Raw genomic sequence first — 13,390 nt, 5'->3', positions numbered from 1 at the left:
ACGTTATGCCTTATGTTAAGCTTGTAATGTTGAATGAAGTTTTAATATCTCAAACGAACAATTGCATCGAACTCTGTTTTTTATTCATTCTTATGCTGAATAATGTTTATGAAATATGTCCATCTCCTATTTAGGTTTTCCAGTTCTGAAGGAAATTTCTGTTTCCCTTTCAAGTATATTATAATATACGTAATTTAAAATATTGAATCGTAGCGTCGTTTTGGAAAGAATATTTCTTTTCATTTCCGCAGCAGACTAAAAATTGCCTTCCTGATAGAAATCATTAAAAAAAAATTATGGCTTTGTTTTCCTGAATATGAATATCATTATAAAATTCATATTCTTTCCCCTTGGTTTATCTGTAGCGCTCGTAGAAAGGATAAAAAACTCGCCAAAACATTACGAAGCCGACGATTGGTCGCTGCATTAGTTTCCTCCTCCTCCTCCTCCTCCTCCTCCTCCTCCTCCTCCTCCTCCTCCTCCTCCCGTCTTTTTTAGCCAATAGAGAGAAACTTCTGAACTCAACCCTTTTCCCGAGCAACCCGATTCTACCTGGCTGTGCTGTTGTTCGTTGTTGTTGTTGAATGAGATTTGCAGCCTCGGTATTGATTGAGGCAAAAGTTTCTGCGTGTTGCTGCTGCTGCTGCTGCTGTTGCTGCTCGTGGCTTCCTCATCACTGAACGTTGGTTAGAAGCGAAGTGTTCAGCATCTGTTAAAATTGGAAATGCAGAAAACAAAGGAGTCCCTCTTCCTCCCCCTTTCTCCGCACCTTTCAACCCATTACCTCCTGAGAAACAAGAAAACGCATCGTGATGGCTGGGAATAGTTTAAGTTGACGTAGGTGTGGGAAGAGGGAGCAGGTTAATTGTGACAAGCGAAGCAAAGATGCAGCTTTAGGAGAGGAAGATCCATTGTTCAACAGGTGGGCTGGCTCACCTGTGTGATCAATGTGTGTGTGTGTGTGTGTGCGTGCGTGCGTGAATGTGTATGCCTGCGTTTGTGTGTTATGGTTCGGAGATGAGAGGGAGGGGGATAGTGGGGCGGGGAGGGGGGTGGGGTGTGTGTTCCCCGCCACCACCTGATCAATACGCACTCACACAAGGCAGCGTAACTGACCAGTGTTTTCACATATCTTTCTTTTTCTCTTTGTCTCCAACAGACGACTGTATGAGGCCCGGGACATCGCGCCCCCAGAGGTCCGGCCTCCCCCCGTGGATGTCTTGTCGGCGACGGTGAAGGTGAGCGACCGTGAGAGCGGTGTGGTGGAGGGCGTGGGCCTTCGGGAGGAAGAGGAAAGGCGGGTCGCCATCCGTATCAAGCTCTGCGGCGAATGCGGGGCTCGGCACGTGGCTGGCACCTGCCCTTTCTCCCGCCCCACCCACGTCCTCCCGGACACCTGTCCTCCACCTGTCCACGCCCATGCTCTCGAGGTGGCACCCCAGCAAAATGGTGTCATCGTGGCACCGCCTCACCGAGAGTCACCCGTCAATCTGTCTGGAGGAGGTCTGGGTCGAGAGGAGGAGAAGGAGGAGGAGACCTGGAGGGATCCTCAGAGACCCGGATCCCCGGGGTGCTACGCCAGAGCCTCCCTGCCCCCGGGCTTGTGCCTGGAGAGGCGCATTTTGCCCCCGCCCAACGACAATTCCACTGACAGTGACAGTGACGTCGGGGTTGTTGGCGTGACCCAGGTGCCCGGGCGGCAGGTGGAGGTGGTCGTGGCAAGAGCCTCTCTTACCCGCTACACGCAGCTGGGCCCTGTGGTTGGCGTGCCCGTCAGGGAGAGGGACATACCCGATGACTTCTGCATGATCAACCTGTGGGAGGTGAGTCTTCAGAGCTGTTAAATTGTCTTGACTTATGTTTTTGAAATATTTCGTGAATAGGGTACCTACACTTGAATGTTCTGTTGATACACTGATACATAAACAACTATCTCAGAAACCAACTTTCCATCCATCACTTTATTTTCTGTTATGCTTTGAAAGTAAAACATGGTTCGACGTAAAAACTATGTAAGAAATTGTATGTTTTTATTAGCTTCTGATATTCCCAGGTGTAATGTTTGAAAATGCCGTATACTAGAATAAAATAAAAAACACAGACTTCAGTCGGTGATATTGAGTGATTTGATATTAATATTTTCTTGATAAAGTAAACAGAAGACAGACTTGCGTTCGAATGGCAACATTGATCGAAGTCAGGAAGCAAACCTACAAAGTTAAGAAAAAAATGGTAAAATATAAAAAATAATAAGGAAAGAAAGAATGAGGAGCCTTTCTCTTCCCTTTTGAATATACCCCATGATTGTGAAGGAGAAACCCAGATCCCATCTCATTTACGAGACGGGATCGTCACAGAGATTTTGAAGTTTTTTTTTTTTTTTTTTTTTTATAAAGGATAGGACGTTCAATAGGATTGAGGCACCGGGGAATAGGATCGAGTATCATCTGGACCACGCTATAGGGATTCTTTTGTCTCAAGATTTCTCTTAATGCGATGCAGAGGGAGGAGTTGGATAATGTTCTCCGTATTCATTTCTCTTTCTCTTCCTTCTCTTCACAAAAAAGAATAAAAGACACACGTAAAAGACGCAGATTGAAAAGAGATACCAGACGCAGTGATAGAAGAGCAAGACCCAGGTCTTCATTAAGTCTTCTGGGGGCGTTGCCCGTCTCGATGGTGTTCTTTAATTAATTAGATGGAAATTACATACCAATCGTGTGGATTTATTTCTCTCTCTCTCTCTCTCTCTCTCTCTCTCTCTCTCTCTCTCTCTCTCTCTCTCTCTCTCTCTCTCTCTCAAATGAAACCTCGTAATAACTTGCATTTGAAACAAGTCTGGAAGCAAGTCCGTTATATTATGCTTTCATTATGCAAAAGCATGTTCAGTTTAGAAAGCTCCTTATGAACAATAAAAGCGTTCTCGATTTGCAATTAATTTTTCGTAGCCTTTGTTAATATCATAGAGAAATTCAAACGTAGAATTTTCAATATATGCAGCTATGCCTCCAAAGAAGTAAAAGTCTTCTGGTTAGAAACAGGAATACAATTCTGGAGTGAAAAAGTAAGAGATAATTTTTGAAGTGAAAACTGTCAGTACGTTTGAGTCATAAGCTACTTCGAAGCTAAAATTTCCTTGCTTCAAAGTAAGTTTTTTTGAATAAAGTCATCAAATGACTCATTTCTATAAGGATGCACTCGGCTTTAAAATCTAGTCATTCTTTACAAAATGATAAGTCTTTCATAAGTTTTAGCAGAAAGGGGCATTCTTGCGTATACATTTGGGTCCCAAATGAAATATCTGCCAGCTCTGGAGGACACGTTAATTAAATTAAGTTGCTGACAGTAGTGTACCGAGCCTCTCATTACACGAACGCGTCCCGGCATAAGGGGCCTTTTGTTGGTGTAATTAGTTCTCGGGTATGGCAGGCAGAAGCCATTATTGTAAGTTGTCTGTAAAGTATAATTTGCCCAAATAAACTCTCATGTTCTTCTTCTGAGGGTTATATATTCGGGAGCTTCTCCATCTACCCGTTTAAACGAAAGAGCATTCGTATCCATTATGCAATAATGCAGAATTACAGGTCTGTGCCATTGCAGTGTAACTGGTGCTTATTAGATATGTAGATCAACACAGAAATTCATTGGATTGAAATTTCTAGAACCATTATATTTTTAGTTGGATGGTTCAATTAAGTTTTTAATCCCAGGATGCGTTTCCTGTCAGTACCATTCAGACAGAACCTCTTCAGCTAAGTTAGCTTTTGAAATCTGTCGAAGATTCATAGGAATCATTTAGAATCTGATCACTTAAGCTGTAATGAGTTCAAGGGACTAGCAAATGATTGAATTCATTGGCTGTAAATTTTAGTACGTGGTACTGATCTGTGGATACTCCTAACAATTGTTTCATAGTGCTTTGAGGTTTCCCTCTTGTTACACCTTTCAAACCCTGGACGGACAATTTCCGTTTCAGCGCTGAATATCCTTAGTTGCCCCAGTGCTTGGCATAATGCCAAAAAATCTGTATAAATGAAAAAGAATTACGGGGAGGGAAAATGATGTAAGGGGACAGAAACAGTGAAGAAAGAGACGGGGTTCTAGCCAAGGAGTAACCGTTGGAGAACATATTTGAGAGATCAGAGCGAGAGATAATCTGAAACGGGAGGGGGTGATCCGCTCACTTAGTCTATCTGTTGCTTTGAAAATCACACAGAGAAGATTGAATTTCAAAGCAAAAGTAGCTTTGTAGTAAGAGGCTTGGATTATCGGAGCATCGATTTTGTTCCAGCGTTTTTTTTTTTTTTTTTTCCACAGCCTTTTGATGTTGCTTTTTACAGGGTGGTTATTTTCTTATATAATTTGTATAATTAAGGATTTTTCCTAAATGTATTTTCTGACAATTTCGATTAATTAAGGACATTTCATAAATATATTTTCATATATAATTTAGTTAAGTGCATTTTCTAATATATTTTGGCTAATGAAGGACATTTCATAAATGTGTTACGGACAGGTAGTTTATAACCCCATTCCTCCATTACACCTTCATCCTTATGGTTATGTCTGGGTCCCTTGCTATCTTCCTGTCAGCGGAGCCAGTGAAAATGGTCATTGCATGAATGATAAATATAACCGTGGAATTACTGTTCGAAATTTTCTTATAATATTGAAGATTACGGAGCCATAAGATGGCAGGTGGGAGGGAGAGAGTACGAGAATCATCTAGGGGGGAAACGATCCCTGAGCACGCCATGTGCCACTTACGTAGCCTCCTCAAGCTTCAGGGGAAGAAAAACAAAAATAAAGATTTAGTCTCTACTTCTTCTGTGGTTGAACAGTTTCACGTAGGTCGTCTCTTGGAGGTGCTGATATTGCAAGTGTTGCTGCTTTTGGGTAGTTGCAGATTTTCTGCTCATTGACCAGGGATGACGACGATACAGAAAACACTGATGACATTATGTGTATGTGTGTGTGTGTGTGTGTGTATACTATAATATATATATATAATATATATATATATTATATATGATCTATATATATATATATATATATATATATATATATATATATCGTATATTGTATATATGTATGTGTGTTTGATATGTTTTAAGAGATCTCATATATGGAGTAGCTTGGGAAATCGCATGTTTTTAAATACTTGGCACTGACCTGAAAAAATAGAATTGAAATGTCAAAGAATTAGGCACTTATTCCAACACGAACGTTTTAAAAGTCGTCGTGATTATTAACACTGTCTCAGTTAAGCTTTAATGCGATTCAAACCAAAGGAATTTTATGTTCATAAATTATATTGTTAATATAATGCTGCTTAAAAAAAAAGAAAGTCATCCTTAGAAATTCCACAAGAAAGGGGACATTGAAATGGCAGCTGGAGAAAGAGAAAGGGTTGTTTGGGAGCTGTTTGAGATGAAAGGGTTCCTTCCTTTCAGTCCTTTTCTTCCTCTCTTTTTCATGTCGAGGAAATACCGTCAGAAAGTGAGAAAGCTTAAGGAAATATAGAAAGAAAAGCTCCAGCGAGTTTCGTATTCCGTCCGTGCGGCTGGACACCTATGGATTGAATAAAGACCTCTCTCTCTCTCTCTCTCTCTCTCTCCTCTCTCTCTCTCTCTCTCTCACAACACACACACACATATATATATATATGTGTGTTTATATGTGTTTATGTATGTATGTATGTATGTGTATAAAATAATGCTGTAGCCTACTGTGTTTCAGAATGTTGTAAACAACTGGATATTAGTTTGAATAGTAACAGTTTACGATATGTGTTTTGGAGGAAACCATCAGAATGCTGGGAAAAAAAGCAGCTCTGTTTAAATTGGGTTTGTTATACAGTTATGTTTCGCTTGTATACAGCAGAATACATATATGCTGTCAGTCTTTGTTCTTTGTGATATTACAAGAGCATTTTATTTCTGATTTAGATTCATATAGAAATGTGTTTGCATTTTCAGTTATTTACAGACCATTAAAACGACATCTCTTCGGAAATTATTTGACACTTCTTAACAGGAAGTCTGAATAAAATCTTTTGGCGTTTTATTTAATATTCTGAAGAAATATTGTGAAAAATATTTGTCAGATATTTTCTCGTTCAAGCGAGTGCCGGTGGGCGTGAGTGCTCTGTTCTGTAATATAGTGTGGCGTTTCCTTCCTTTCTGGCAGTCTTTGTGAGCATTTTCCATTATCTGTAGTCTACATTTTCCTCTCTGTTTCCCTCGGCGAATTCGTGGGTAATAGAAAAGGGCCTTTTCCCTTCCTTTCCAGCCAGAACTTTACCGTTAATGTTGTTCTCGCAAGCGCCCTTTGAAGGTAATAATGTTCGACCATGCTAGCCATAGGATACTGTGCCGGGGTGGCTCTCCTTTACGTCGCTTCCATCATCTTGTAGTGTAGCCTTAATGAGAACTACCCATTCCCTGTCTGTGATTTCTTCCTAATCGCTCCTTTTTTTTTAAGGGGGGGGGGGCGCTTGGTTTTAGCAATTTCACGCTTAGTTTGTGCTGTAGACCCCTGATTTCAATCTTTCTATTTTCTGTATAATTTTGCATATTAACTGGTGGTCATTAAACGTCTACAAACTAATGAATGTTGCTGATAAAGTATTTTTTTCCTTGCTCGATTCCCCTCATGCCTTCATCGGATTACCTTTGATACACCTTTCATTTTGGAATGATAGTGAATCAGCATCCTGTCATAACGGTATATTATAGTAATTTTTTACGCGAGAAACATTGTTTTAAAGAGAATAATGATGTTCCTCATTACTGGTATGAAGAACATGTTCTGTTTGTTAGTTTGAATTGCCTTATTACTCATGGATATTCCTTACTCTAGCTCTGTTATATCCTCTTCCCTCTTTTGTCTTTGCTGCGCAATGCATTTCCATTGCAACTGCCAGAAGCCTCCTTCCCATTGTAGTGAAAGTTTTTCACTTGTCTACTAAGATCATTGTAATTCCCAAGAGTATTTACCTTGCGACGAGTGGTGTCAGCATCACCCCTTAGGTAATAGTTACCCCACGGTAACTATTATTCCCAGAAGGAAAATGAATAACCGTTTGTGTAATGTAGTATGAAAGGGAAATGTCTTGTTTCTGTACTAACTGCCCCTGTTGATGGTCTTTAGGGTAATATGTTATTTCTCCAGACCTATGTCGTCATACAGCATCAAGTTATGTATATATTTCTAGGCGCAGGGAATGCCAGGAGGAAAATGGTGTTATTATCAGTATGTTTCCCTTGCAGTTTCTATGTGCCACTTTTATCTTGAAGGCCTCGTCAGCTCAGAAGCAATTGAACGCTGTGAGGTTATTCTTACCTATAACGTTTCCCGTCGAAAATAGTAATTCAGGCTAGCCACAGAAAGAAGGGAGGAAAGAGAAAGCCTCAGTTTCTTTTGTGATTAAAATATATTTTTACTGGGATGATGCTTTCGTATTGTTAGCGTTTTTCGTGAAACATCTTGCTAGAAGCCTCGTTATATAAAAATGTCATTTATTTTACAAGCAAAAACCTTCTGACCTTTGAATAATCCGTGGTACGATGTCATTACAGTTATTATGGCAAAAACGTACAGGTTTCATTGCTCCAACAATTGTAGCAGGAGCATGGGAGAGAAATCGAGTAATTAAGAAAAGGAAATAATTACCTTCATTTTCTTAGTTTAATCCTAGTCGGGGTCGCTGTTTTTTTTTTTAGACCCTTTGTCAGGTGTATCCACCTGGAGTCCGCTTCACGTCAGTTCATCTGCCTTTCTGAACTTCTCGAATGCAGTCTCTTTCTCTCCTCTTAGGTCTTTCCCTCCATGTCCCTACCACTTCTGTTTTCATGATCTCTCCTGCAACGTGTCACTCATTGTCTCTCCTCCTCATCAGGTGCCCAAAGCACTTCAGTCCTGATTCGTGGGTTTCCTTTGACACTTGCTGATCCTCCGGTGTACTCATTTCTTATCCTACGGAAAGTTAAAGATTATGTTGTTGATAATAAATTTGCCCATTGCATATTAGTGAACTGAGATAGTTTAGGGATCGCCCTGTTGTTTCATTCTCCATAAAACAACGGACAGTGTTTTGCTAGGTTCAAAGTACAGATGTGACAAAATTATTCATCTTTTGAATACTAATGAATTATAGGCCAAATTTAATGTTAAACGTCACTGAAGTTAACTTGTACTTTTAGTAAAACGGTAGAATTGCCAGAGTTGATTGATGCAAAAGTTTATGATTTCCTCCTCAGAAACCCCAAAGGGTGAACGAACTCTGGAGACAGTTAGCATTTTTGAATTAAGAGTTGTAATAGTTTTGATGATGGATAGTACGAAAGTTAACGTTCGGTTGACGAAACGCAAAAATAGTGTCATGATTTTAAGATTCCATTGAAAACAGACTGTGTAAGAGTGTTTGAAATTTTAATGGTAAGAACATGATGAATATTTTTTAAGGCAAAATAGTAAAAGGTTAGACTGTACCTTAACTTAACATGCGGCTATTGATTCTTTAAAATGTAAGAAATTTTTATTGAACACAATAGTTATTTTATAAAGATATATAAGAAGTGGAATAGGTGAAGGAGGCTCTGAGAAATCAGTGAGAGATACGACGTATTGCCTCAAGATGGAGCAAAGATAACGACAGTTTATTGACAAGCTGAGCCAGTGTTTTATTTATACTCGAGACAAAGAATACTGTGCATTTTTGTAGGAATGTTGCAACAGAGAATGGTTTATATATTTGTAGGAACACTTGAGACGAAGAATGTTGAACATTTTTTAAAGGAGCATTAAGAGAATGAATGATTTACATTATTTTAGAAACAATGAGACAAAGAATGATGGATTTTTTTTTTATATAGAAAATCGGAGACAAAGGATGAAGTACATGTTTGTAGGAACGCTGAGACAAAGAATGATGTACATTTCTGTAGAAAATCGGAGACAAAGGATGATGTACTTGTTTGTAGGAACACCGAGACAAAGAATGATGTACATTTTTGTAGAAAAACTAAGACAAAGAATGATGTACGTCTTTCTAGGAACACTGAGACAAAGAATGGTGTACATGTTTATAGGAACACACAAAGAATGACGGACATTTTTGTATGAACAAACGTGTGTGACGGTACTGATAATGAATTATTACCTTTTTAAAAGCAGGGAGTTAAGTTTGGATGTTTCGAAAATTATTTCACTTCTGGAAGTACAGGCATTGAATTTATTAACAGGGACAAGTTAATTATAGTCTTTCAGGTATACTATTTGCGCGACAGTATTAATAGTGTGTATTACAGATCCCTATATTTTGTATAATTTTCGTGACGATTCCTTGTTTTCCGGGAAGGTCAGTTGTAAGGTAAATTTAACTCTTAAGTATAATGTCAGTCTGATACTAAACCGTCTGGAATAACATCCTAGCTCCTGAATATCTTGTGGGAGTATTTGACTACCCAGGAGCTTATCCACACTCATAAAAGGTTTATTGCAGCGTTAATCCTTTATCGCAGGTTGCACTTACTGAGATATTGTGCTGAATGCACGATATCTTGACAATACATTATGTGTGCATTATTGCCCATGCTGATCATTTTAAATGTTGATACGCTCTCCAGCTACGGATACCGTGTTCCCTTTTGACTTCCACGGTGCGAGTGCGTTCCATCTTTGGGGTAATGACTCAACTTATTTTTGTATATTCTCTCTCTCTCTCGCTTCCTCCCTTTCTCTGTCTCTTCTCCCGTTAGAGATGGCAGTGATGCCTCTCCCATTTCCCCCACGTTTCTTAAGCCTCTCTTCTCGACCCCTTTTCTTGGCCCTCTCCACTCGGTTCTCGTTGTAATTACCCGCTCCAGAAGGCTATTCGACTCCCCATCTATGTAGATCCTTCCTACAATACCTTCTCTACACAATGAGAGCCATCGACGTTCTCTCTCTCTCTCTCTCTCTCTCTCTCTCTCTCTCTCTCTCTCTCTCATTGTGGGTAAGAACCAAGCCTGCTTTCATAAAAATAGAGGAAAGATCTACTATTATAATTATTGCCTTCTTCGTCCCCATCATCACTTAGGTGTTTGATGAATAAGACCTCACAATGGAAAGTTCTAAGAAGTGGGAAGGAGTTCTGAGAAGGCGTTGGAATATGCTGTCACAGCCGCCTTTGTTCGAAGGCCTCCATTCTCCTCGGCTGCCCTCCCTCCCTCCCTCCCTCCCGCTTGGAGCTGTCCAGTATTTTACGTATTTGTTGTGGAATCGACGCCGGGTCGAACTCAGTTAATATGTAAATTCGGTATGGAACAAATTTCTAAACAAAATGTGTGGTGCTTCTTTTATCGAAAAGCTTAGTGTATGTAAATTTAATGACGGCGGATATCCGTCCACGCTGAATAATTGTTGAGAAAAGCTGAGTAAAAGACTCCGTACAGCGTAGTCGGTGCGACAATTGCAATATTGTCGATCCCATAATTTGGTCGTTCGCTGACGTGTGTTTGCATCCTGAATGGGCTTATTATTAATCATTAATTGAGATCAAAGGTAATCTTCTTGATCACGTAACTCCCGCTTGATTAATTGCAGTCCTGGTACTTAGTGATCAAATGCAAACTGCGTATGTTAAAGTCAGCAATACCGTACCAATCTACAGTAGCTACCATGCATATTGAATTATGAAAAGATTTTTAATGGCGTCGTAATGGACTTTGGACTACAGTAGCTTCATCAGTTGTACAAGTGTCCCTTTGTCATATGAATTTCAATTGTGTCAATTTACTGTTTTGAAAATGGCTATGCCTTAAGCCAGAACTTCTGACATGAGCACAAAAGGGTTTTCGTTTTCGGATTTCTTGAAACTTAAGTATTAGTATTTTCACATGTAATGTATATTTCTTCTTCTTTTCAGTTACTGATCCTTTTCATAGCAAATGATTCCGGTAGTGATCTTTCGGGAATGTGACTACATCCGTCGTGACGCTTCACGTAATTTAGACTTCAGGCAGAACTTTCGGAACCTTCGCAAAGGAAATGCCTGCTGCCTTATTTTAAGAAGGAAAGGTCATCGTCGTTACAGTGTCCATTAGCTCGCATCGCACCTTGTGCAATCGGAGATCGGTAATGTTTGATCTCGGGTAAATTCTTGATGAGCTTTACTTGATAATTATCCTTTGATCACCTGGCCTTCCTTGGATGTAGCTGCTCACCCTCTGGCTCTTTCCCGTTGTGCCTTCGCCTGACAATTTCAAAGTGCATATAACCAGATGTAGTCTAAGCATTTTTTATAAGTAAACTTGATTTGCTCAAGATATGTTTCTACAATTTTAGTTGCTAGTAACGTCATAGGGATACTTATATCCAAATGTCATCATTTTGCTTGTTTCATGTGACTTGCAACTGCGGTCACCAACATCTGGCCGTTTGCATGACGATGAAAGAAGAAATACTTGATACTGCGGACTGAATGGAATAATAATGCTAATGTCGCACTAAGTATTATGCCTAATTTCACATGATAGATATATTAGCCATTAAAATTCGTCGCCTTACCTTGACGTTGAAATGACGTCTTGGAAGTTTCGCCAAAGTTGAATTCTCCTCGCTCATTTTCCATTCAGAAGATTTGGCTCCAGAGGGTGTTAGCCTCTCGGGTCGTTAGCAAGTCTTTGCCCTCCTCATCCTGTTTGAGACCAATCTCGGTAGACCAGCCATCGGGGAACACAATTCACTGCTTAGGCGACGGGATTAAATGGAACAAGCTGCAGCGTCCCTATTTCCTCTAGATTCGAACCCGAGACCTCTTAGATTCGAACCCGAGACCTGTCGCTGTAAGCGAATGTTTATGACGCTATTCCAGAGTTTTACGTTCTTGATCTGTGGTCGTCGTTTTTCGTCGACAAAATGCAAACATAAGAATTTTCTGCTTTATTTGTGCTTAAAATGACGTTTTTTCCAATCTATATTTTTTATCCCCATAAACGAAGTATATTTTTTCAGGAATTAATGTAGATGTTTCTCCCCGGCAGTATCGAGCTCATTTTATATTTAGCTAGAAAAATTCACGACTAATGATGATAGGCTGCGCTATATTTCCAGCTCGTTAATTTATTTTCTCTATCTCATTAGTAGTGAGCACCGCTCCATCCATCTATAATGAGTCTCAGTTAGAGATCTCATAATATATCATAATTATATCAGAACTAATATATGTTTTTTTTTTTTTTTTGGTTGAAGTTCTCATTCATAAAGAATCTATGAGGCCAAGTCACTTGAGTGCCCTGAAAATGAATTATTTATCTCTCTCTCTCTCTCTCTCTCTCTCTCTCTCTCTCTCTCTTCTCTCTTTGTGTGTGTGTGTGTGCTGGTGGGGTTACGGGATGGACGCATAAGTTTTTAGTGTGTGTGTAGTAAGTGATTTAGAATCCATATCTTGCACTACGATAGTGAACTAGATAAGGATTCTCTTTCCTTCTAACCCTATCAGCTAAGTATGTTTTAAAAGAAGAAAAAAAGGTCTGTTTAGCAAAATAATTCATTCCATTTTGCTAGAAAATGACTGCTCAAGTTCTCGTCGATTGTATTTTTATAATCTCATCTTCTCGTAAAATGGAGAGCTTCGTTACACATTTGAATAAAAGGTTTTTATAATTATGTTTTACGTAGTCCAACTGTAAATTAAAATTAAATGGTGCAAGGCCAGCTTGAGAAGAAGTGTCTTACAAAACCACTATATATTTTTTCGTGTAGGGAAAGCGATATTGATACTTCTGTAGTTCTTTCGCTCCTTTACTCCTTTTCTCGTCAGTTTTCATTATAGGAAGTAATATAGTTTTTCATTCTTTGCCAAATATAGCTACAGTAACATTACATCAAATTAGGTAATATTATATGATTTTTTAATCCCAACATTAGGAGGAGCAGACCCCCCCTGATTTTTTTTTTCCAAAGCTTTTGTATACTTTCAGACAATACAATGGTTTTACTGTCTCACCTGTAATTGATTATTTATGTTTAAAATTAAGCGAATATTCTACGTAGGAAAATGACGAATGGCCCTTCATATCTCATCAGCCCTTTACTTCCGAGAATAGGCATACCTTACTTAAAATCTTCCAGGCTTCGGATAGCACGGATCACTGAAAGTCTTTCATTACTCTGTAAAATGTCCCGCTGTTATTTTTTTCTGTTTTCAGATTTAAAACTTTAAAGCACTGTACAAACTCTGTGTTGTGTATTTTCTTGCATGCATAGCCCAAACTACTGTAAAGTTATTCCTCACGGGACAAAGTTCAGGTGCAGGTGCTTATGAAGATGGGACAAAAATTAGGGAAACTTTAAAAGGCTAAATGGTAGTTTGTAGAATAGATCAAAAATGTAACTTGTATGATTT

At 39.2% G+C, this 13,390-nt stretch overlaps 1 protein-coding gene across 6 annotated transcripts in view; it reads left to right on the top strand.

Annotated features, from left to right (window-relative positions):
* The window catches only part of LOC135221806 (uncharacterized), a 938,326-nt gene that overhangs the window by 733,247 nt on the left and 191,689 nt on the right, over positions 1 to 13,390 (top strand). For all 6 annotated transcript variants that reach the window (XM_064259684.1, XM_064259685.1, XM_064259683.1 and 3 more), the window contains one exon: positions 1,160 to 1,823. In XM_064259684.1, coding sequence (XP_064115754.1) covers positions 1,160 to 1,823 — 664 coding nt within the window. The remainder of the gene's footprint in view (positions 1 to 1,159; positions 1,824 to 13,390) is intronic.

This window comes from Macrobrachium nipponense, chromosome 3 (genome assembly GCF_015104395.2).
Source record: "Macrobrachium nipponense isolate FS-2020 chromosome 3, ASM1510439v2, whole genome shotgun sequence".
Classification (NCBI taxonomy): domain Eukaryota; kingdom Metazoa; phylum Arthropoda; class Malacostraca; order Decapoda; family Palaemonidae; genus Macrobrachium; species Macrobrachium nipponense.
The sequence above is the reverse complement of the archived record's forward strand: the minus strand, read 5'-3'. Positions and strand labels throughout refer to the sequence as shown.